A 23,855-nucleotide genomic window follows, 5' to 3' on the forward strand; every position below is an offset into this window, starting at 1 on the left:
TGGGCATCGAATTATCTGAAGCTGCATGGGACAAGTGTTTGTCTATGATGTAGGCTTGCTCTGTTAACAGCAGACACCAACTGATCCAGTTTAAAGTTGTTCACCGTCTCCACTACTCTGAACTTAAATTGCACAGGATTTACCCTTCTGTCTTGCCAATGTGTGATAGATGCCAAGGGACAGAGGCCACGTTTTCACACACCTTTTGGTTTTGCCCATTACTGACTGGATTTTGGTCCAAAATATTCGACTGGTACTCAAAGGCCTATAAAAGAACCTTCCCCTTGGAAGCTGGTCTCGCCATCTTTGGCTGCTCACAATCTACTATTTGTTTCCCCACAGCCATACATGATGCTGGGGATGATTGTTGCCAAAAGACTTGCCTTGAGGGAATGGAAATCACCCTCTCCCCCTTCCTTTCGGAGATGGATAGCTGATATGATCTCAGTCATACAGATGGAGAAACTTAGGTTCTTGAGAACCAATTCAATTAAAAAATTTTCAACTATCTGGGATCCATTTCTTGCCTACCTGGACGAGGCCGGGGATGGATGAGCAATTTCCCCCCGGATGATTTCTCACAGCCCTCATTTGAGATTTATTGTTTAGTATTTTTGAGCACTTTGTACTCCATCTAGTGTTATGTCTCTTTTTTTTTGCTTATTTCATTTTTACACATGTCTGAGCTGGTATGTTCTTGTTGATTTCATTGTTTTGTTTGAAAATTTTGAAAATAAAGTATCTTCAAAAAAAAGTGCACTGCAAGTAAACGGTAAAATGCATGAGCGTAATGAGGTAGATTGTGAGGCCCAAAGTCCATCTAATAGTACAAGAAGTCTGTTCAGCAGTGGGGTAGAAGTTGTCCTTGAGCCTGGTGATACGTGCTTTTTGGCTTTTGTATCTTCTGCCTAATGGCAGAGGGGAGAAGAGAGAATGTCCAGGTTGGGTGGGGTCTTTGGTTATGCTGGCTGCTTTACTGAGGCAGTGAGATGTGTTGACAATGCATAGAAGGGAGGCTCGGGGGGGGGGGAGTCTAGGACAAGAGGGCTCAACCTCAGTATGGAAGGATGTACCTTTAAAACAGAGATAGGGTATCTTGCCAGTTGCCAAGTCATTGAGTATATTTAAAGCAGGGATTAATAGATTCTTGATTAGTAAGGGTGTCAAAGGACATGGGAAGAAGCGGGAGAATAGGTTGAGAGGGAAAATAAGTCGGCCATCATGGAATGGCAGAGCAGACTTGATTGGCAAGTGGCTTAATTCTGTTCTTATGTTGTGTTGTCTTCATTAATTAGACAGGTATATGGAGGAATTTAAGGTGGGGGCTTATATGGGAGGCAGGGTTTGAGGGTCGGCATGACATAGTGGGCCGAAGGGCCTGTACTGTGCTGTACTATTCTATGTTCTATGTTAATCTTTTTAAACTTACCCCCTCTCACAGCTATGCCCTCTGGTATTTGACATTTAATTTGGCTCTCACTATTTAAAGTCTGATTACTGACCGACTCTCCAGAAATAAAACCTGGAGTTCAGTTTTGCCTTTTGTTTTTAAATCTCCTTGTTGACCTACATCACTGCTTTCAATGATTTGTGTTGTTGAACTCCCTGACCCTTTTGCACCCTTAGCCTATTTAGATTCCGAGCTTGCAACTGAAGTCATCTTATTCTTAAACTCAATTTGTCAGTTATATAAACATTCTGCAAGGTTATGAGTGTTCCCTTGTAAATCAGAATCAGATTTAATACGCTGACATGAAGTTGGTTATTTTGTGGCAACAGTGCAAAAATATGAAAATCTATTGAATAAATCTCTCACCTCTGGTCTCAAGCCACTGTCCTGTTTTTAAACAATCCTCCCCCTGGGAAAAGACTAGGTGTTTTCACCCTGTGTATATACCCTTATGATCTTATATACCCCTATCAGTTCACCCCACAATTTCCCATGTTCCAGGGAATAAAGTCCTAGTCTATGTACTTGCTCCTTGTAATGCAGATTCCCAAGTTCAGGCACATCTTGGTAAATCTTTTCTGTACTCCTTGTAGTTTCATAACATCTTTTCTGGAACAGGAATCGGAATCAGATTTATTAGCACTGCCTTGCATGAAGTGAAATTTGTTTTGTGGCATTAGTACAAGGCAAAGACTTAAAGACCATAAGATATAGGAGCAGCAGCAAGCCATTCGGGCCATCGAATCTGCTCTGCCATTCAATCATGGCTGATCCAATTCTTCCAGTATAAGACCATAAGGTATAGGAGCAGAAGATGCAGAAGTAAAATTACTATAAATTACATAACAAATAGTGCAAAAAAAGGGAATAGGGAGGTAGTGTTCTTTGGGATCATAGACTGTTCAGAAATCTAGTAGAGAAGCTGTTATTCCTAAATTGTTGAGTGTGAGTTTTTAGGCTCTGGTACCTCTTCCCTAATGGTAGTAACTTGAAGAGGCCATGTCCCACGTAGTGATTGTCCTTAATGATGGATGCCGCTGCCTCGTGAGCCTGTCTCTTGACGATGTGGGAGGCTATTGCCGTGAAGGATCTGGTTGAGTTTACAACCCTCTGCGTCCTCATGCATTTGAGCCTCCATACCAGTCACTGCCAGTAAGAAGCTTTAACTGTAGAAAGTTACTGGAGTATTTGGTAACATACCAAATCTCCTCGAGCTCCAAATGAAGGATAGCTGCTACCTTATTCTTAGTTGTATCAATGTGTTGAGCCCATGTCCTACAAGATGTTGACACCCAGAAGCTTGAAGACCTCTGAAACTCTTCAAAGATAAAATATCAGCACAGTTCATGGAGGTTTTTTAAATCCTTGTTAGCTCTGGGAGTTGGGGTTGGAGGGCTCTCTGTGTCTGCGGGTGGGTAGGTGGGAGAAAGGAAACCATCTTGTTTTGCTGCTGTTGTTTTGTTGTTAATCAGAATCAAGTTTATTATCAACATTATGTTGTGAAGTTTGTTTTATGGCAGCAGTACAGTGCAGTAGGTAAAATGTACTATAAATCCTAAGTATACCATAAATTATCAGAAGAAATATAAACAAAAAGAGAGCAAAGATAGAGTTATTGCTTGTGTGCTATGTTGGTCTCAGAATGTGTGGCGACATCTTGGACAGGTAGATGCACTTACAATCTATCTAGATGGGGATTGAGCGAAGATTTTTTTTCCCATTGCAAACACAAGGACTATGTGACTTGCACCTTGCTGTCTAACCTGGATCTGGGTCATTCCATTCAGTGGCCAGCTTGTTTGAGTTCTATCTCACATACTGTATATTATATAAACTTTTCAGGGATGAAGACTCGTCAAGGATCCAGCAACTTTGGAGGAATGTTAGGAAACAGACTTGTCTCAAAAGAATCTCACCGTCAGCTCTCAAATATAGAGAATCAGGTGGGTAACTATTGCCTAGTTTGCATTGTGAAATAATGGGACTTTTAAGGGCAACGTACACAAAATGCTGGAGGAATTCAGCAGGTCAGTCAGCATCTGTGGAAGGGAATAAACAATTGACATTCTGGGCCGAGTCCCTTCAAGGATTGGAAAGGAAGGGGCAAAAAAGGCAGAATAAAGAAGGTGGGGATAGGGGAAGGAGTACAAACTAGGTGATAGGTGAAGCCAGGGTGGGAGAGGGGGTTAAGTAAGAAGCTAGGAGATGATAGGTAGAAAAGGTAAAGAGCTGAAGAAGAAGGAATCTGATAGGAGAGGAGAGTGGACCAAGGGGGAAATGGAAGGAGGAGGAGCACCAAGGGGAAGAGGTAAGAGGGGGTCGGAGGCCAGAGTGGGAAATAGAAGAAAGAGGGAGGGGGTGAAATTGATGTTCATGCAATCAGGTTAGAGGATGCCTAAATGGAAAATGTGCTGTTGCTCCTCCAACTTGAGAGTGGCCTCATTGAGGCTGTAGAGGAGTCTATGGGGCTCTTTTATAACCTCCAACCAGGGCAGTAGTTGCTTTGTTGAGATTCTGTTCTGAAGTGTTGAAAACTTGTGAATATCAAATTCAAAGTAAAATTAATGTTGAAAGTATGCATCAGCAGAAGAGGTCATTGGCTGCAGTCTGCCATCACTGCAGTGTCTGGGACAAAGAATCGGGCAGGAAAAGTCATTGTAGACACTTCACACCCAGCAAACTGTCTTTTCCAAAAGTTCCCTTCTGGAAGGATTATTAAAACAAAAACTTCACATCATCTTAAAGGCTCCTTCTCCCACGCAGTTGATCTGATCAACCATTCTAGTTAGCCCCCTTCCCTTCCCCTACCCTCCTTTATTACACCCATCACTGCACTGCACTGTAAACTCTTTAACCACTTTTTATAATGCTGTTTACATTGTAAATACACGTTGGTATTCATGTATTTATGCACGTTTTTATTCTATACCTGTAACGTTATTTTTATATAAACTCTTTATTCTTTATAATTGTGAATGTTTTTATTGCATGTTGCACCCTGACCAACACACCACAGCAAATTCCGAATACATGTAAACATATATGGCGAACAAAGTTGATCCTTGATATAAATGTTTCTTGCAGACGCCAGGGAGGCGAGATGAGACTCCAAACCGGAAAACCGTGAGCAGTCCAGGCCGATCAAATCTTCAGCATGGGCCTAAAGCTCTGCAGGCGAGCGGCACGCCAGGCAGCCGGCTGGGGCCAGCATTTACTTCAACCTCTCATGCTATATCCCGAGCAGTCAAGTCAGAGAACAGGTAGGAGGCTGTACACGTTTATTTCCACTGTGCTTTGTCTATATACAGTTTAACGATGGTTAAATTGTCTTTGAACTGTGGGAGGAAATTGGAACACCTGGAGAAATGTAAATTTTAAAACTTTCTTGTACATGATGCCTGAGCTGTAATAGCATCGTGCTAACCACTAAGCGACCATGGAGTCTTTCTGCACACTTCCTGCTTCCTCAATACTACCTGCCCCTTCACCTAGTTTTGTATTCTCCGCAAACTTCTCCACAAAGCCATCAATTCCATCATCCAAAGGAAGCATTCACTCCTGCGGAACACCACTTCTGCCAGCCAACCAGAACAGTCCCCCTTTATTCTCACTCATTGCGTCCTGCCAGTCATCCAATCATCTATCCATGCTATGTCTTTCCTGTAATATCACCGGCTCTCGTCTTGTTAAGCAACCTCATGTGGCACCTTGTCAAAGGCCTCCTGAAAGTCCAAGTAAACAGCATCCACCTTGATATTATTTCCTCAAAAATTCCAACTGATTTGTCAGGCTAGTTTTCCCCTTAAGGAAACCATGCTGACCTTGGCCTGATTCTGCTCCTATGTTATATGAACTTAAATCTGTACGTTTTATTATTTAATCAATGAATTTTTCATGTTAATTCAGGTGTTCGTGCATTGAATTGGATTGGAAGCTACTGTCATCAAAATAAATAACGTATGACTTATGTGAAACCTGAAGTGTAAAAGTTGCCTTTTGGAACAGCTTCTAGAACCAAAACTAATGCACACTAGGAACTTCCTGTATGCAATTCTCGGCACTCTCTCTCAGATAGTGTGGGAAAGTTTCACCGTAATGCTACTGAGGACGTTACCGGAGCCCCATAAAGTAGACTAAATAATATTACATAAGCTGGGTTTTATCCCTCAGAAGCCACTCATTTTGTTGGTGTGTTTCTTTTTTTATTTCTGATTCCTCTCCAGATAAGATCTTAAGACATAAGAGTAGAATTCGACCATTCAGCCTAGCAAGTCTGCTCCCCCATTCCATCATGGCTGACTACTTATACCTCTCAATCCCATTCTCCTGCCTTCTCCCAATACCTTTGATGCTCTTATTAATCAAGAGCCTATCAATCTCCACTGTAAGTATATCCAGTGACTTGACCTCCACAGCTGTCTGTGGCAATGAAATCTACAGACTCACCACTCCGGCTAATGAAATTCCTCCTCGTCTATGTTCTGAAGGAACATCCTCCTATTCAGAGCTATGCCTCTTGGTCCTAGACTCCCCCACTATAGGAAACACTCTCACCACATCCAGCTTTTCTAGGCTTTTCAATATTGGATAGTTTTCAATGAGATCCTTCCTTTTTTAAAAAAAAACTCCAGTGAGTACAGGTCCAGAACCATCAAACGCTCCTCAGAAGTTAATCCTTTAATTCCCAAAGTCATGAACCTCCTCTGTTTTAGGGGGCATGTACTGTAAACAAATGTTGGTTGTTTTCTCTGAAGGGGTGGAGGCTGACGGGAGTTCTGATAGAGATTTATAAGATTATGAGAGACATCGATAGAGTAGACAGACAATATTTTTCCAAAGGGTTGGAAAAAAATATTCATGCAGAAGGCATCCATTTAAGGTGAGGGGTTGATCTCAAAGGAGATGTAAGGGGCAAGTTTTTTTACACTGACAATGGTGGGTGCCTGTAATGCACTGCCTGTTTTGGTGGTTGAGGCAAGTACACTAGAGACTTTTAAGAGATGTTTCGATAGGCATATGAATGCAAGGAAAATGGAAATGTATGGACATTGTATTAGTGGAAGAGATTAGTTAGCCACTTGATTACTCATTCAGTTGGTTTGGCACAATATTGTGTACTGAAGGGCATGATCCTGTGGTGTACGGTTCTATATTCTTTATTCCTTGTACCAGAGGGGCAGGATGTTCAGGAGTGCTTCTGGTAGTGAAGCCACTGAGTTTATTGGTGTCTTTCTATTTTCTTTCTGATTCCTCTCCAAATGTTTTGCACCATAATTTTTAGCGAATTTGATATAATAATCCTGTCAATATTGTTATTAAAGGAGTGAAAAAAGAAAGAGGCTGCTTTCCCCAGACTTGGAGCTGACTGAAGATTATCCCAAAGAGAATGATGCTTCCAGGTCAGTACCTGCAGGAACTCTGAAGCGGTTGAGGCTGTATCTTAGCATAGGAATGAAATGGCCCAGGTCAGAGAAAGGTGCATTATATTGTTTTACATTGGGTGGTAACAGTATAAATTATGATTAAGATTCAAAATTATTTGATGTTATTTCCTCTACATAAGGAGAACAAAATAATTGTTAATAATACATAACAAAATAATAATAATGAATACACAATAAATTTAAATACGTAAGATACCTTGTATACATTGATTGTATGTCCATAAAGTGATGCTAGGCTCTACATAATGTGACTGACAGGAAATAATGAATTAGTGGTGGAGTTGGTGTGTGGAGGTGTTGATCAGCATTGCTGCTTGGGGAAAGTATCTACTTTTGAGTCTGGTGGTCCTGGTGTAGATGCTAAGTAGCCTCCTTCCTGATGGGATTGGGACAAACAGACCATTAGCAGGGTGTGTGGGATCCTTCATGATATCACTGCCCTTTTTCTGGCACCTTTTTTTTATATATGTCCTTGATGACAGATAGGTTGGTGCCAGTGATGCGTTGGGCAGTTTTGATTACTTGTTGTAGAGTCTTCCTGTCCACTGCAATAGTTTCCATACCAAGCGGTGATACAGCTTATTAAGATGCTCTCTACTGCGCATCTGTAGAATGACGTGAGTATGGATATATCTAGAGCTAAATTGTAAATCAACTCTATTTCAAAGATCACAGGACAGGGACAGGTTTCCATGAGACCCTAAGACATTGGAGCAGAATCAGGCCATTTGACCTAAAGAGTCTGCTCTGCCATTCCACCTTGGCTGACTTATCCCTCTCAACCCCTTTCTACTCCTCCCCGTAAGCTTTGACACCGTTACTAATCAAGAATGTATCAACCTCTGTTTTTAAATATACCCAATGACTTGACCTTCACAGCTGTCTGTGGCAATGAATTCCACAGATTCACCACCCTCTGTTTAAAGAAATTCCTTCTCATCTCTGTTCTGAAGGAACTTCCTTCTACTCTGAGACTGTTCCCTCTGGTCCTAGACTCCGCCACTATAAGAGACATCCTCTGCACGTCCACTGAATCTAGGCCTTTCAATATAATATAGGTTTCAGTGGAAAACAGGCCCTTCGGTCCTTCAAATCCATGCTGAATTGTTATTCTACCTAGTCCCATTGATCTTGTGCACATGTTATAAGTAAGTTTTTCATTGCGCCTGTACGTTTGCAGATTACTGTAACTTCGACAGCTGTATCTGTTTTCAGTGATCACTAGGGCTAATGTGGATATAAACTGATCTTTTTATTAATCAAAATTTGTTACAGCAACAATAAGGCAAGTGGAGACTCTGGTCGGAAATTCTTGAGCAGTTGCCGTGAAAAGCAGCTGAGCCTGAAGCAGGTTGAAGAGAACAGGAGTTCTGGTGGGTATTTTCTTTATCTGAACCAACTCATGAGGTTGGTCCATGGCATCTTCATTCCCCTGTTCCACTATTTCTAAGGCTCAGAGCGAACAGGATTCCTCAGATTTGAAGTGTAGAAAATTGATTTTGCTCTTGGTGTTCTGCTAGCTCAAAAACTGTATAAACACAAGAGATTCTGCAGATACTAGAAATGCGGAGCAACGCACACAAAATGCCGGAGGAACTCAGCAGATCAGGCAGCATCTATGGAGGGGAATAATCAGACAACATTTTGGGCTGAGACCCTTCATTGTATTGTGGCTTCTTCCCCCTTGCTTTCCAGTCCTGTTTTAGCCAGCAATGTCGACTGTTTATTACACTCCATAGATGCTGCCTGACAGGGAACGGAGAAGGTGGAGATAAGAGTGGAAAAGGGCACAGCAATTAGTGTAATGTTATTACAGTGGACCCAGGTTCAGTTCCCACTGCTATCTGCGAGTAGTGTGTCTGTTCTCACTGTGACTGTGTGGGTTTCCTCCGGGTGCTCCAGTTTCCTTCCACGTTCTAAAGATGTACAAGTTAGTTAGTTTATTGGTCACACGGGTGGAATTGGGTATCGCAGGCTTGTTGGGCCAGAAGAGCCTGTTACGTTGCTGTATCTCTAAATAAGAAAGTAAAATGCCTCCAGATGGGTTGGTGCAGTCCAGCAGACTCAAACTCTGCACTTCAGCATCTTTCTTTCTTCCTCTTGCAGGTGTGATGCCACTCCAGTCCTTCTATGGAAGTCGAGCCTCTTCTAAGGATTATTCCGCAGGGAACTCGTTCTTGGACAGGTGAGCCATGCTGGGGGCTTCTGTCACTTAGACCCATCTGTATTTGTTTTGCTTTGTTAACTCTATTTGCTGAGGCATTTTGTAGCCTTGGGTGAAATCATACATCAAGTCTGTTGGATGTGAAGCATGTTTTATCTGAAACTGCTGGCACTGAATAAACCTGTACACACCTGTTGAGCAGACTAGATGAGACGAACAACAATTCTGCTCCTATATCTTGTAGTCTTGTCTGAAATCCTCTACAGAGGGCGTGTGAGGGCTAAACTGTATGATTACATTACTGCACGTTTTCCTGTTGGTACTTGTACTGTTCTGGTACAGCAACGTGGTAACTATGGTACTGGATTGAGTCCTATCACCTATGAGATTGAATAAAAGTCATGAGAGGTTGAGGTCAGGTGAGGTGCAGTCTTTTTTCCGGGGCTGGGGAACTAAGGTTTACAGGTAACAGGTTTAAAAAGGGGAGAGATTTAATAGGAACCTGAAGAGCAACCTTTTCACACGGGGTGTCAGTATATGGAAGGAGCTGCCTGAGGAAGTGGTTCAGGTGGGTACAGTAACAATGTTTAAAAGATATGTGGATAGGAAGAGTTTAGAGGGATAATAGGCCAAATGTAGGTAAGTGGGACTTGCTTGGATGGGAGTTTTGGCCGGCTTAGACAAGTGGGGCCGAAAAGGCCCAAACCATTGCTCAGTGACTCTGGATATGAAAGCTGACATTGATGATACAACCAGGGAAAACGGGTGAATTAACAGTAATCAGTGTTGGTTATTAATCAGCAATTAACAACAAATTGTCTCTTTAAGGTGGTAGTTGAGGGTAGTTTACAGGAACTATTATCAGAATCCGGTTAATTATTACTGACGTGTCGAGAAATTTGTTGTTTTCTGGCGATACTTACAAAATACTCTAAATTACAATAAGAATATTTATTTAAAAAGTGCAAAAAGATTAAAATAATGAGGTAGTGTCCTTGGTGGACTGTTCAGAAGTCTGATGGCAGAGGACAAGAAAGCTCTTTGCCAGAGTCTTTGATGACATACCAAATCTTCTCAAACTCCAATGAGAATGTTTTACAGGCTCTATTATCAAGCAGATTTTGGCACTAGGCCGCAAAAGGAGATATCAACCCATCTGGAGGCACTTTACTTTCTTATTTAGAGATGCAACACTGTAACAGGCTCTTCCGGCCCAACAAGCCTGCGACATCCAATTACATCCGTGTGACCAATAAACTAACTAACTTGTACATCTTTGGAACGTGGACGGAAACTGGAGCACCTGGAGGAAACCCACACAGTCACAAGGAGAACAGACAAAATTCATGCAAATAGCAGTGGGAATTGAACCTGGGTCATTGGCACTGTAATAACATTACGCTAACTGCTGTGCCCTTTCCACTCTTAATCTCCATCTTCTTTCCCTGTCAGACAGCACAGTATGGTCCTTCAACCCCTCACCTCAATTTTGTGCCGATCTACCCTTCCCTCTCTCCCCATCCCTCCCCCCTCTCTCCCCATCCCTTCCCCCTCCCCCCTCTCACCCCATCCCTCTCCCCATCTCTCCCCATCTCTCCGTATCCCTCCTGCCTCTCTCCCCATCCCTCCCCCCTCCCTCCCCCCCTCTCCCCATCCCTCCCCTCCCCATTACCCCTTCCCTCCCCTCCCCCTCCCCTTCCCCTCTCCCTCACCCCTTCCCTCCCTCACCCCTTCCCTCCCTCACCCCTTCCCTCCCTCACCCCTTCCCTCCCTCACCCCTTCCCTCCCTCACCCCTTCCCTCCCTCACCCCTTCCCTCCCCCTCCCCCTTTCCCTCCCCCTCCCCCTTTCCCTCCCCCTCCCCCTTTCCCTCCCCCTTTCCCTCCCCCTCCCCCTTTCCTCCCCCTTTCCCTCCCCCTTTCCCTCCCCCTTTCCCTCCCCCTTTCCCTCCCCCTTTCCCCTCCCCCTTTCCCCTCCCCCTTTCCCCTCCCCCTTTCCCCTCCCCCTTTCCCCTCCCCCTTTCCCCTCCCCCTTTCCCCTCCCCCTTTCCCCTCCCCCTTTCCCCTCCCCCTTTCCCCTCCCCCTTTCCCCTCCCCCTTTCCCCTCCCCCTTTCCCCTCCCCCTTTCCCCTCCCCCTTTCCCCTAACCTACTTTACCATCTTCCCTCCTGAATAGCCCATAACCCTCCATTTTTCTTACATCAATGTATGTGGCTGTCAACGAGCACTTTAAGTGTCCCTATTTTTTTTCACCCTCTACCACCATACAACACTGCATTCCAGGCACTCACCACTGTATGTTTACAAACAGCTACCTCTGACATCTCCCATGAACCTTCCTCCACTCACCCTAAACGGATGTCCTCTAGTATTGTCCATAGTTGCCTGGGATAAAGGTTTTGGCTGGCCACTGTCTGTGCCTCTTGTATACCTCTTTCAAGTCAGCACCTTCGCTCCAAATGGAAAAGACCAAGCTCACTCACCCTATCCTCATGAGACATGCTGTCTATTCCAGGAAGCATCCTGGTAAATATCCTCTGTACCCTCTGTAGAACTGGTTAATACTTCCAAGTGTGATCTAACCAGAGTTTTATAGAACTGCAACATTACTTCTCCACAGTTCTTAAACTCAGTCCTTTGACTAATGAAGGCCAGCACACCATCGTCTTCTTAACCACCCTATCAACTTGCACGGCTACTTCAAGCGATTGATGGACCCCAGCACCCTTCTGTCCCTCCAAACATCTGAGAATCCTGCCATTAACTTTGTACTCCGCCTTCAAGTTTAATCTTAAAAATAAAAATGAATCACTTCATACTTTTCCGGGTTGACCTCCATCTGCCACTTCTCCACTCAACCTGTCACTGCTCATCCTATCAATGTCCTGTTGTAACCTTTTAAACTATCCACAGCACCATCAACTTTCTGTCATCTGCAAACTTACTGACGTACCCTTCCATTTCTTCATCCAAGTTATTTATAAAAAAATCACAAAGAGCAGGGATCCCAGAACAGATCCCTGTGGAACACCACTAGTCACCAAATCTAGGCAGAATACACTCCATCTGCTACCACCCTGTGCTTTCTGAGGAGTCAATTCCAAATCCACACAGCCAAGTTTCCTTTGGTTTCGTTCTTCTGACTTTCTGGATGAACCTACCATAGGGAGCCTCACTGAAATCCATAAATACCACATCCGCTGCTCTAGCTTCATCAATTTGTTTTGTCAATCCCTCAGGCAACTCAATTGAACTTGTGAGGCATGACATATCCCTCACAAGGCCACGCTGGCTCTGCCTTATAACACAATATTTCTCCAAATGCTTGTAAATCATGTCCCAAAGAATTGTCTCGAATAGTTTGCCCACTACTGTCGTAAGATTAACTGGTCTATAATCCCCAGGACTGTTCTGTTACCTTTCTTGAAGAATGGGACAACATTTGTCACCTTCTCGTTCTCTGGCAATACTCCTGTGGCCAGCAACATCTTCCCTTGCTTCCTCTAGTAACCAGTGGTAAATCCAGGCCAACCCCAGGAATTAATCTATTGAATACATTTTTACCACTGCTTTATCCACACTGGAATCTTTCCTGTAATACCATGGGTTCGTAGCTTGTTAAGCAGCCTCGTGTGGCACCGTGTCAAAGGCCTTCTGAAAATCCAAGTACACAACATCAACTGATTCTCCTTTGTCTATCCTGCTTGTTACTACTCCAAAGAATTCCAACAGATTCATCAGGCAAGATTTTCTCTTGAGGAAACCATGCTGACTATGGCCTACTTTATCATGTGCCTTCAAGTACCCTGAGACCTCATCCTTAATATTCGACTGCAACATCGTCCCAGCCACTGAGGTCAGACTAACCGGCCTATAGTTTCATTCTTCTGTCTCTTTCCCTTCTTGAAGGTTGGAGTGCCATTTGCAATTTTAAAGTCTTCCAGACCCATTCCAGAATCTAGTGATTCTAGAAAGATCATTACTAATGTGTCCACAATCTCTTCAGCCATCTCTTTCAGATCTCTGGGGTGTACACCATCTGGTCCAGGTGACTTATCTACCTTCAGACCTTTTAGTTTCAACCTTTTCTCAAGTAATGGTAACTTCACCCACTTCATGCCCCCGACACCTGGAACTTCCACCGTACTGCTGGTGTCTTCCACAGTGAAGACTGATGCAAAATGCTTATTCAGTTCATCCGCCATTTTGTTGTCCCCTGTTATTACCTCCCCAGCATCATTTTCCAGGGGTCTGATATCCACTCTCTCCTCTTTTGCACTTGTATCTGAAGAAACTTTTGCTATCCTCTTTAATATTATTAGCTATTACTTCCATATTCCATCCTCACCTTCTTAATGACTTTAGTTGCCTTCTGTTGGGTTGTAAAAGCTTCCCAATCCTCTAACTTCTCACATATTTTTGTTCTATTATATGCCCTCTCTTAAGCTTTTATGCTGCCTTTTGAGTTCTCTTGTTAGCCATGGTTGTGTCATCTTTCCTTTAGAATATTTCTTCCTCTTTGGGATGTATATCTCCTGTCCCTATATAGCCTAACCCCTCTGCCTCTAGGCACATGTTTTAGGTTATAAAAGCTTGTTTAGAATGAATTTTTTATAGTCCGGGTATTGTCAAATGAAAAGCCAGTGTTAGTCAGCAAGCAAGTGGTGGATGAGCAATATTTGTTGAGGGCACAAAGAGACGAGGGAAGGCCAGGGACCTTTCTGAAGCTGTTCTCCAAAATAAAGATGAGAGAGGCCTTGCTCTCTTGCCCCTACCAGTGGGTAGGAGATATAGGAGCTTTGGGTCCCACAAAACCAGTTTTAGGAACAGTTATTATACTATAACCACCAGCGTGGATAATTTCACTCACCACAACCCTGAGCTGTTTCCGCAACCTACAGACTCACTTTCGTCAACTCTGCAGCTCATGTTCTCAGTATTTATTTTTTATTATTATTATTTTTTTTACATGGTTTATCATCTTTTGCACACTGGTTTGTCAGTTTTTGCTATATATGGTGTTTCATAAATTCTATTGTATTTGTTTATTTTTCTGTAAATCATGCAAAAATGTGTTTCAAGGTAGTTTATGGTGACATACAGTACTGTGCAAAGGTATTAGGCACATGTAAAAGAAACATTCCGTAAGGTGAAGATGTTTTCAAAATAATGAAATGAGAGTATCTAAAACATTGCTATAAAGAACAGTAGAAAAAAAACTAAATGAAATCAATATTTGTTATGCAGACAAACAACACTTTAATTCCACATCCCATTCCCATTCTGACATGTCTATCCACGGCCTCCTCTACTGTAAAGATGAAGCCACACTCAGGTTGGAGGAACAACACCTTATATTCCGTCTGGGTAGCCTCCAACCTGATGCCATGAACACTGACTTCTCTAACTTCCGCTAATGCCCCACCTCCCCCTCATACCCCATTCGTTATTTATTTTTATACACATATTCTTTCTCTCACTCTCCTTTTTCTCTCTCTGTCCCTCTGACTATACCCCTTGCCCATCCTCTGGGTTCCCCACTGCCTTGTCTTTCTCCCTGGACCTCCTGTCCCATGATCCTCTCGTATCCCTTTTGCCAATCACCTGTCCAGCTCTTGGCTCCATCCCTCCCCCTCCTGTCTTCTCCTATCATTTTGGATCTCCCCCTCCCCCTCCCACTTTCAAATCTCTTACTCACTCTTCCTTCAGTTAGTCCTGACGAAGGGTCTCGGCCTGAAACATCGACTGTACCTCTTCCTAGAGATGCTGCCTGGCCTGCTGCGTTCACCAGCAACTTTGATGTGTGTTGCTAATATTTGTTATGACCACCGTTTGCCTTTAAAACGGTATCAATTTTCTTAATTACACTGTCATGCAGTTTTATTTTTAAAAAATCGGCTGGTAGGCTGTTCCAAGCGTCTTAGAGAACTTGCCACAGTTCCTCTGCAGAACTTTGGCTGTCTTGCTTGCTTCAGGTAATCCCAGACAGTGTTGATTATGTTGAGATCAGGGCTCTGTACATGGCATGCTGTCTGAAACCAGATAAAAAATCTAGAGTGCCTAAGTCTTTTGCACAGTACTGTGAACTTTAAACTATTAAGTACAAAGGTAATAAAAGAAGAGGGGTCAGTAACAGAGGATAAACATTGTTGGGTTGACTTATTTAATTTGCTTGCTTCTGACAGGTCTGGCCTCTCGGGTCAATTTCCCTCGGCAAAAAGAAACCTGGGATTTTTACCTCAGCCCATACCCCAGTCGGTGAAGAAACTGCGTCCAAATCAAGATTACATGGGATGGAATAAGCCACGGGTGCCCCATCCAACCCAGCTCCCACAGCAGCTTCAAGGGTAAGGAATGAGGCAGGCTCCTGGTCAACTGCACGAACCAGGCCCACCTCTGGTGTCTTGTTTGACTGGAGCTCTGAACCAGCCATTCTGCTAATGGACCCAGTCTTTTCAGAGAGATTAGCTTTATTTGTCGCTTCTTAAGTCCATCACCCCTACTGAGGCATGGGCTGCCAACAGCAGCTCTCCAAAAGCCCTCTGTCCTGGGCCAGTCTTTCAAGTTGTCCCGCGGTGTAGCCCATTTTGAAGATCCTTCCTCTCCCAGAGATCAGGTCTTTGGAGTTTCTGTTGACATTCTGTACCTCTTTTCCTATATCTTATGGTCTCTGGGATTTTACAGGATGATGTTGCTAGCCCCATGCCCAATCCTCCTTTCGCAGCTGGGCTTGGACCTTCCATGACGAAGTTTTTATTTGTTACATAGATAATCAAACCCTACAGTGAAATGTGTCATTTGTGTCAAATCGGCAAAGATGTGGTGGGTATCCTGCAAGTGTCACCACACTTCCAATGCAAACATAGCATTTCCACAGCTTACTAACCCTACCCCGAACGTCTTTGCAACATGGGGGGGAGAAAGACAGATCTCTCAGCGGAATCCCAAATGGTCACCAGGAGAGGGTACAAACGCCTTACTGACCGCAGTGGGAATTGAACCCACGCTGCTGTCTTTTAACTGAAACTCTCCAATCCAGTTGAGTGAATGAAGAATATGAAGAAGAAGATTTAGAAGATTAGTTTTATTTATCACATGTACTTTGAAACTTACAGTAAAATGTGTCGTTTGCATCAACAACCAGCACAATCCAAGAATGTGCTGGGGGTTGCCCGCAAGTGTTGCCATGCTTCTGGCACCAACTTAGCATGTGCGCAACTTACTAGCCCTAACCCGTATGTCTTTGGAATGTGTGAGCAAACTGGAGCAGCTGGGGGAAACCTATGAGGTCACAGGGAGAATGTACGAGGTCCTTACAGGCAAAGGCAGGAATTGAACTTCAGTCAGTGGTGGCTGGCACTGTAAAGCAAAACAGTAACTGCTATGCTGTCCTGACCCCCTCGCTCCATCGATTCATGAGAGTCTGGAAGGAAGGTTCTGGGAAATTCCATCAATGGTACTGGATTGAATCTTGCTGGGCATTTGTTTAATTAGTTTAACACATTTCAGACTATAAAATACCAGTCCAGGCTTATCCACAGAAATCTTTCCACCAGTACCCAATACCTATTGGTACTTTGGTTTCTTATGTTCCTATCTGTGTTCAACAGTGAACTCCTCCTGTGATTTGACCTGCTTAGCACCTTGCTCTCACTGGTGTTTTGTGAGAGCGGCGTACCTCTCAATGTTTACCATGGGTCATAAGACATGGGAGCAGAATTGGGCCATTGAGTTTGCTCTGCCATTCCATTGTGGCTGGTTTATTATCCTGTCACTGGAGATGCAGACAACAACACTCTCTCTAGTGGTGAACAAGCCTACTGCAGCTGTCAGATTGAAAGCTTGCATTAGACCATAAGATATAGGAGCAGAATCAGGCCTTTCAGCCCTTCGAACCTGCTCTGCCATTCGATCACAGCTGATTTATCTTTCCCTCTCAATTCCATCCTCCTGCCTTCTCCCTGTAACCATTGATGCCCTTCCTAATCAAAAACCTATTAATCACCACTTTAAATATACTCAACGACTTGGTTTCCACTGCTGTCTTTGGCAATATATTCCACAGATACACCACCCTCTAGCTAAAGAAATTTCTTCTCATCTGTATTCTAAATGGATATCCCTCTCTTCTGAGGCTGTGCTCTCTCGTGCTGGATTCCCCCTCTATAGAAAACATCCACTGCACTTCCACCATATCCAGGCCTTTCAATATTTTGTAGGTTTCAGTTACATCATCCTGCATTCTTCTAAACTTGGGAGTACAGGCCAGAGCCATCAAATGCTCCTCATATTCTAACCCTTTAATTCCTGGGATCATTCTTGTGAACCTTCTCGAACACCAGCTCAGCCTTTCTTGGATAAGGGTCCAGAACTGCTCAATGTACTCCAAATTGTGGGCTGAAGGGCCTGTTTCTGTGGTTTACTGTTCTATGTGTCACTGCAGTGATTGCTCAGCCCAAGTGCTGCTCAGTACTTCCTGTTTAATAGCTTTATCTTCCCTTACAACCTTCTAACACTCACTTGTAATTGATTTGGTTTTTGTTACTTGTTTTGTTCCCCTTTCTGATTTTATCCACCTACGATTAAGTTGAGCAATCTTTTGGGAAAGAGGGGATAATGAAGAAAAATGTCCACTTTGCAAGAAAAATAAATAAAAGGGAACTGAGAGGCTGCTTTTTCCACAGTGTGATGCGTATGTGAAGCGAACTGCCAGAGAAAGTGGTAAAGACGGCTGCAGTTTGGTGTGGTACAGTAACTAGACCTTTCCTTGACAGCTTTTAACTCAGAATTCTTGCTGCATCATCTGGGGAACATCAAACAACAAAGTTTACGGTGGTCCAGTAGCACAGAGTCATAGAACACTGGCACAGAAACAGGCCGTACCGCTCACCGTGTAAGACCTACCCTGGTTAGTCCTACTTAAGTACAACAGCTTGCACTTGTCTGCATTAAATTCCATGTACCATTTTTCCACTTGGTCCAGATCCCACAGTAAGTTTTGATAGCCGTCCTCACTGCACCCCGAATCTTGGCATCATTCAGTCTGCTACATAGGTGATATTGATGACAAACGATAACTGCACCAGCAACCCGGATTCAATCCCTGATGCTGTCTGTAAGGAGTTGGTCTGTTCTCACTGAAACTGTGTGGGTTTCCTCGCTGCTCCAGTTTTCTTCCACATAGAGTCACAGAGAAGTACAGCACAGAAACATGCCATTCGACCCGTCTAGTCCATGCTGAAACCACTTAAACTGCATACTCCCAATGACCTGGGCCCGGGGCCATAGCCTTCCGTACCCCATCCATGTACCTATCCATACCTCTCTTAAACATTAAAATCGAGCTCGTATGCACCACTTGTAGTGGCAGCTCATTCCACACTCACAGCACTCTGAATGAAGACGTTTCCCCTTAAACTTTTTCATCTTTCACCCTTAACCCATGACCTCTGATTGTAGTCCCTCCCAACCTCGGAAAAAGTCTGCTTTTATTTACCCTATCTATACCCCACATAATTTTATATACCTCTATCAAAACTGCCTCTCAATCTCCTACCTCCTTAGGAATACAGTCCTATCTTATTCGATCTTTCTTTGTAACTCAGGTCCTTGAAACCCTTCAACATCCTTGTGAATTTTATCTGTACTCTTTCAACCTAGTTCACATCTTTCCTGTAGGTAGGTGACCAAAACAGCATGCAATACTCCAAATTAGGCCTCAGTAATGTCTTGTACAACTTCAACATAATATCCCAACTCCTGTACTCAATATATTGACTTATAAAGGCCAACATAGCGAAAGCTTGCTTTCTGACCCTATTCACATGTGACACCACATTTCAAAGAGGTATGGGTGGGTCAGTTAATTGGTCACATGAGTATATTTGGGTGGTGCTGGCTCGTTGGGCCAAAAGGCCTGTTACTGTGCTGTGTCTCTAAATAAAGTAAATAAAAGGTGACTGTGGGAGGGAGTTGTCTTTCAATATTTTAAAGCAGTTACTTGATCAGAGTCAGGTTTAATATCACTGGCATATGTCATGAAATTTGTTAACTTAGCGGCAGCAGTACAGTGCAATACATGATATAGAAAATATAGAATTACAGTAAGTGTGTGTGTATGTGTATATATACATGTTAAATTAGAAACAGTGCAAAAACAGAATTTTTTTTAAAAAGTGAAGTACTGCTTATGGGTTCAAGGTCCATTTAGAAATTGGGTGGCAGAGCGGAAGGAGCTATTCCTGAATAGCTGAGTGTGTGCCTTCAGGCCTCTGTACCTCCTTCCTGATGGTAACGATCAGGAAAGGGACATGTCCTGGATGATGGGGGTCCTTAATAAAGGACACCATTTTTCTGAGGCACTGCTCCTTGAAGATGTCTTGGATACTGTGGAGGCTAGTAGCTATGATTTAGCTGACTAATTTTACAACGTTCTTCTTTAGATCCTGTGAGTAGCCCTCCCCCAGACCAGTCAGTGATGCAGCCTGTCAGAATACTCTCCAAGGAATATGTATAGAAGTTTGAGTGTTTTTTAGGTGCAGACCAAATCTCCACAGACTCCTAACGAAATATAGCCACTGTCTTGTCTTTTTAGCTGCATCAGTATGTTAGGACCAGGTTAGATCCTCAGAGATCTTGACACCCAGGAACCTGAAATTGCTCATTCTGTTTGATCCCTCTCTGAGGATTGGTGTGTGTTCCCTTGTCTTACCCTTCCTGAAGTCCACAATCTGCTCTTTGGTCTTACTGACGTTGATTGCAAAGTTGTTGCTGTGACACCACTCGGCTAGTTAGTATATCTCACTCCTGTACGCCCTCTCATCTCCATCTGAGATTCTGCCAACAATGGTTGTATCAGCAGCAAATTTGTAGATGGCATTTGAGCTTTGTCTAGCCACTTGATGAGCAAGTGACTGCAAAATTATCTTGATAGCTGATCAAACAGGTTCAAGAGACATAGTGCCATACTTGGCTTCCTGATTGGGATGTTGTGTCTCTACTCTGTCTAATGGCATTTGTCTGCTTTGGTCGGCAGGTTTTCAAACCTTGGCAATACCTGTTATATGAATGCCATCCTGCAGTCCCTGTTTTCTCTTCAGTCTCTCTCAATGGACCTTTTGAAGCAGGGAATCCCCTGGAGGAAGATCCCAGCGAATACTCTACTGAAGTAAGTATTTCTGAACTGTCCACCTCCGCTCACCTCCTTATAGAAAGAATGAGGATGTGTAAGTTTTATAGATGTTGTGGAGGATGTTGTCTGCATTAGAGAAACTCTGATTAGACCACACTTGGAGTAGTGTGTTCATTTCTGGTCACCTCATTATAAGAAGGATGTGGAAGCTTCAGAGAGGGTGCAGAAGAGATTTATTCAGATACTCTACCTCCTCCAGAATGCACAGCTTAAGCCATATGGATCAGTGTAATCAGATCATCTGGGAAAGAATCAAAGAATCTACAGATACAACTTGAAGTCAGAGTACAGGGTAATAGCAGGATTCTTAGTGTGGAAGAGCAGAGGGACCTTGGGGTCCACATCCTTAGATTCCCTCAAAGTTGCCACACAAATTGATAGGATAGTTAAGAAGGTGATTGATATTGGCCTTTATTAGTCGGGGTTTTCAGATCAAGAGCTGTGAGGTAATAATGCAGCTTTATAAAAGCCTGGTTTGTGTCCAGTTCCGGTTGCCTCATTACAGGAAGGATGTGGAAGCTTTACAGAGGGTGCAGAGGAGATTTACCAGGATGCTGTCTGGGTTAGAGAGCATAAGTTATGAGTAAGTTAGGGCTTTTCTCTTTGCAGCAAAGGAGGATGAGAGGTGAGTTGATAGAGATGTGTAAGAAGATCAGAATCATAGATCGAGTGGACAGCCAGAGACTTTTTCCCAGGGTGGAAATGGCTAATACAAGAGGGCACAATTTTAAGGTGATTGGAGGAACCTATAGGGAGTGTGTCAGAGGTAGGTTCTGTACACATAGTGGTAGGTGTGGAATTCACTGTCCGGGGTAGTGGTAGAGGCAGATGCATTAGATACAAGAGACTCTTGGATTGGCACTTGAGTGAAAGAAAAATAGAGGGTTATGTGGGGAGGGGGGGGGTTAGATTGGTTTTAGAGTAGGTTAAAAGGCCAGCACATCATAGTGGGCCAAAGCGTCTGTGTTCTATGTTGTGATGTGAATTTGCAGTTTTGTGAAGTTACCAACACTTTCTGTAGAAGTGTTAATTTCACTTTTATATTATGCACACTAATATAGCCCATGCACATGCTGTCAAGAAACACAGGTCACTGGGATTGTGAATACAACATTTCTGCCAGTCAGTATTGGGTGGGGTTGGGGCGTGTATGGGGTAGCGCAAGGCCTTTTCTTGCTTGCGTCTCAGTGGAGTGTGGGTTGGAACACGGAACAATACAGCACAGGCCCTTCGGCACAATATGTAGTGCTGACCTGCTGCATGAAAGCAGCATCCATCAAGTACCCCCACTATCCAGGCCATTCTCTCCCTCTCCCTCTCCCTCTCCCTCTCCCTCTCCCTCTCCCTCTCCCTCTCCCTCTCCCTCTCCCTCTCCCTCTCCCTCTCCCTCTCCCTCTCCCTCTCCCTCTCCCTCTCCCTCTCCCTCTCCCTCTCCCTCTCCCTCTCCCTCTCCCTCTCCCTCTCCCTCTCCCTCTCCCTCTCCCTCTCCCCCTCCCCCTCCCCCTCCCCCTCCCCCTCCCCCTCCCCCTCCCCCTCCCCCTCCCCCTCCCCCTCCCCCCTCCCCCTCCCCCTCCCCCTCCCCCTCCCCCTCCCCCTCCCCCTCCCCCTCCTGCCATCTGGAAGGAAGTACAGGAGCCTTGGGTCCCACACCATCAAGTCCCCAGGGATAATTATTATCCTACAACCATCAGGCTTCTGAACTAGCGTGGAAAACTTCACTCACCGCAACTCTGAACTGATTCCACAACCTACAGATGCACTTTCAAGGACTCTACAACTCGTTCTCAGTATTATTTATTTTTAATTTGTACAATTTTTCTTTGTTAGCATATCTTTGTGTATGGTTTTTCATTAGTTCTATTGTATTTCTTTACTTTGTATTTCTTAAAGCTAACCTCTGTCCCAGGATACTGGCGGACTTTTACTGCTGTGCCACTGAGAGCATACTCACCAACTGCATCTCAGTGTGGTGTGGCAGTTGTCCCGTATCAGACTGCAAAGCACTCCAGCGTGTGGTGAAAACTGCCCAGCAGATTATCGGCACCCAATTGCCCACCATTGAGAACATCTACCATAAACACTGCCTGGGCAGGGCGAAAAGCATTATCAAGTATGCATCTCACCCTAACCATGGACTTTTTACTCTCCTCCCATCCGGTGGGCGCTACAGAAGCCTCCGCTCCCGCACCAGCAGGCACAGGAAGAGCTTCTTCCCTGAGGCTGTGACCCTGCTGAACCTCACATCACAGCGCTAAGCAGTATTGCACCCATATTGTACTGTTTCGGTACTTTTATATTTGTATGCTGTAACACTTACTTTTTATTCGCAGTTATTTTGTAAATAACACTATTCTTTGCATTTCTGGATAGATGCTAGCTGCATTTCATTGGCTTTGTATTTGTACTTGGCACAATGACAATAAACTTGAATCTAATCTAATTGAATTTTCTTCCAGAGGTTTACAAAAAAAAATCTCAAGGTGGTATATGGTTTTATGCACTCACTGGCCATCTTTTTGGGTACAGCTGTACACCTTGTTAATGCAAATATCTAATCAGCCCATCGTGGCAGCAACTCTGTGCATAAAAGCATGCAGACGTGATCAAAAGGATCAGTTATTCAGACCAAACATCAGAATGGGGAAGAGGTGTGATCTATGTGGCTTTGACCCAGAAATGATTGTTAGTGCCAGATTGTGGTTGGTTTGATTATCTCAGAAAGTGCTAATCTTCTGGGATTTTCATGCACAACAGCTTCTAGAGTTCACAGACAATGATGCAAAAAACCTTTTTAAAAAAAAAGATCAAGTGACATTCTGTGGTCACATTCCTTGCTAATGACAGAGGTTGGAGGAGAATGGCCATACTGGTTCAAACTGACAGGAAGGTAACAGTAACTCAGATAACCACATGTTACAACTGTGGTGTATCGAGGAACTTCTGAACACACAACACATCGCACCTCAAAATGGACAGCAGCAGAAAGCCATGAACGTGCACTCAGTGGCCACTTTATTAGGTACAGGAGGTACTTAATATTTAAAGTGGCCAGTGATTGTATGTCAGCGTTGATAAATTTACTTTGAACTTTGGGAAGCAATATTTTCATGCTGTCTGTTCTGTGGGAGAGTGGGTGTGTAGCTGCTTCTTGCAGCTTAGTGTTGCCTCTGACCTTTGTGTGTTTGATCTTTGGCAGGCGGTTTGTCCAGCTCATGGTGAAGAAGGATAACTGTAGCCTGGAGGTAAAGAAGGAGTTGCTGAAGAAGGTGAAGAGCGCCATATCAGCCACTGCAGAGAGGTTCTCAGGATATGTGCAGAACGTAAGGATCACAGCTGTCAGGACTGAGGGGCTGGGCTGGTGACTGCTGCGATGGGATGGTCTGCTTTCTGTCATTGATAAAGCCCCTTGTGTAGGATGTGGGGCAAAGAGGAATTAGAACAAAGACCAAAGCTGGGACAAACTCTTTGTTTCCACTGAGGTTGGATCTGATGAGAACTAAAGGTCAGTGTTTAAGATTGAAAGTGAAATGTTTAAGAGGAACCTGGGGGCGGGGGGGGCAGAGGTGGGGGGGATCTCCACCCTGTGGAATGAGCTGCCAGCGGAAGTG

At 44.0% G+C, this 23,855-nt stretch overlaps 1 protein-coding gene across 1 annotated transcript in view; it reads left to right on the forward strand.

Annotated features, from left to right (window-relative positions):
- LOC140199277 (ubiquitin carboxyl-terminal hydrolase 37-like) overlaps positions 1 to 23,855 on the forward strand; it is a 95,103-nt gene that overhangs the window by 22,962 nt on the left and 48,286 nt on the right. Inside the window, 8 exon segments of the mRNA XM_072261064.1 lie at positions 3,293 to 3,393; positions 4,535 to 4,710; positions 6,772 to 6,849; positions 8,170 to 8,267; positions 9,001 to 9,079; positions 15,242 to 15,403; positions 20,092 to 20,223; positions 23,444 to 23,567. Coding sequence (XP_072117165.1) covers positions 3,293 to 3,393; positions 4,535 to 4,710; positions 6,772 to 6,849; positions 8,170 to 8,267; positions 9,001 to 9,079; positions 15,242 to 15,403; positions 20,092 to 20,223; positions 23,444 to 23,567 — 950 coding nt within the window.

The sequence above is a fragment of the Mobula birostris genome, chromosome 6 (assembly GCF_030028105.1).
Source record: "Mobula birostris isolate sMobBir1 chromosome 6, sMobBir1.hap1, whole genome shotgun sequence".
NCBI classification, from domain to species: Eukaryota; Metazoa; Chordata; class Chondrichthyes; order Myliobatiformes; family Myliobatidae; genus Mobula; species Mobula birostris.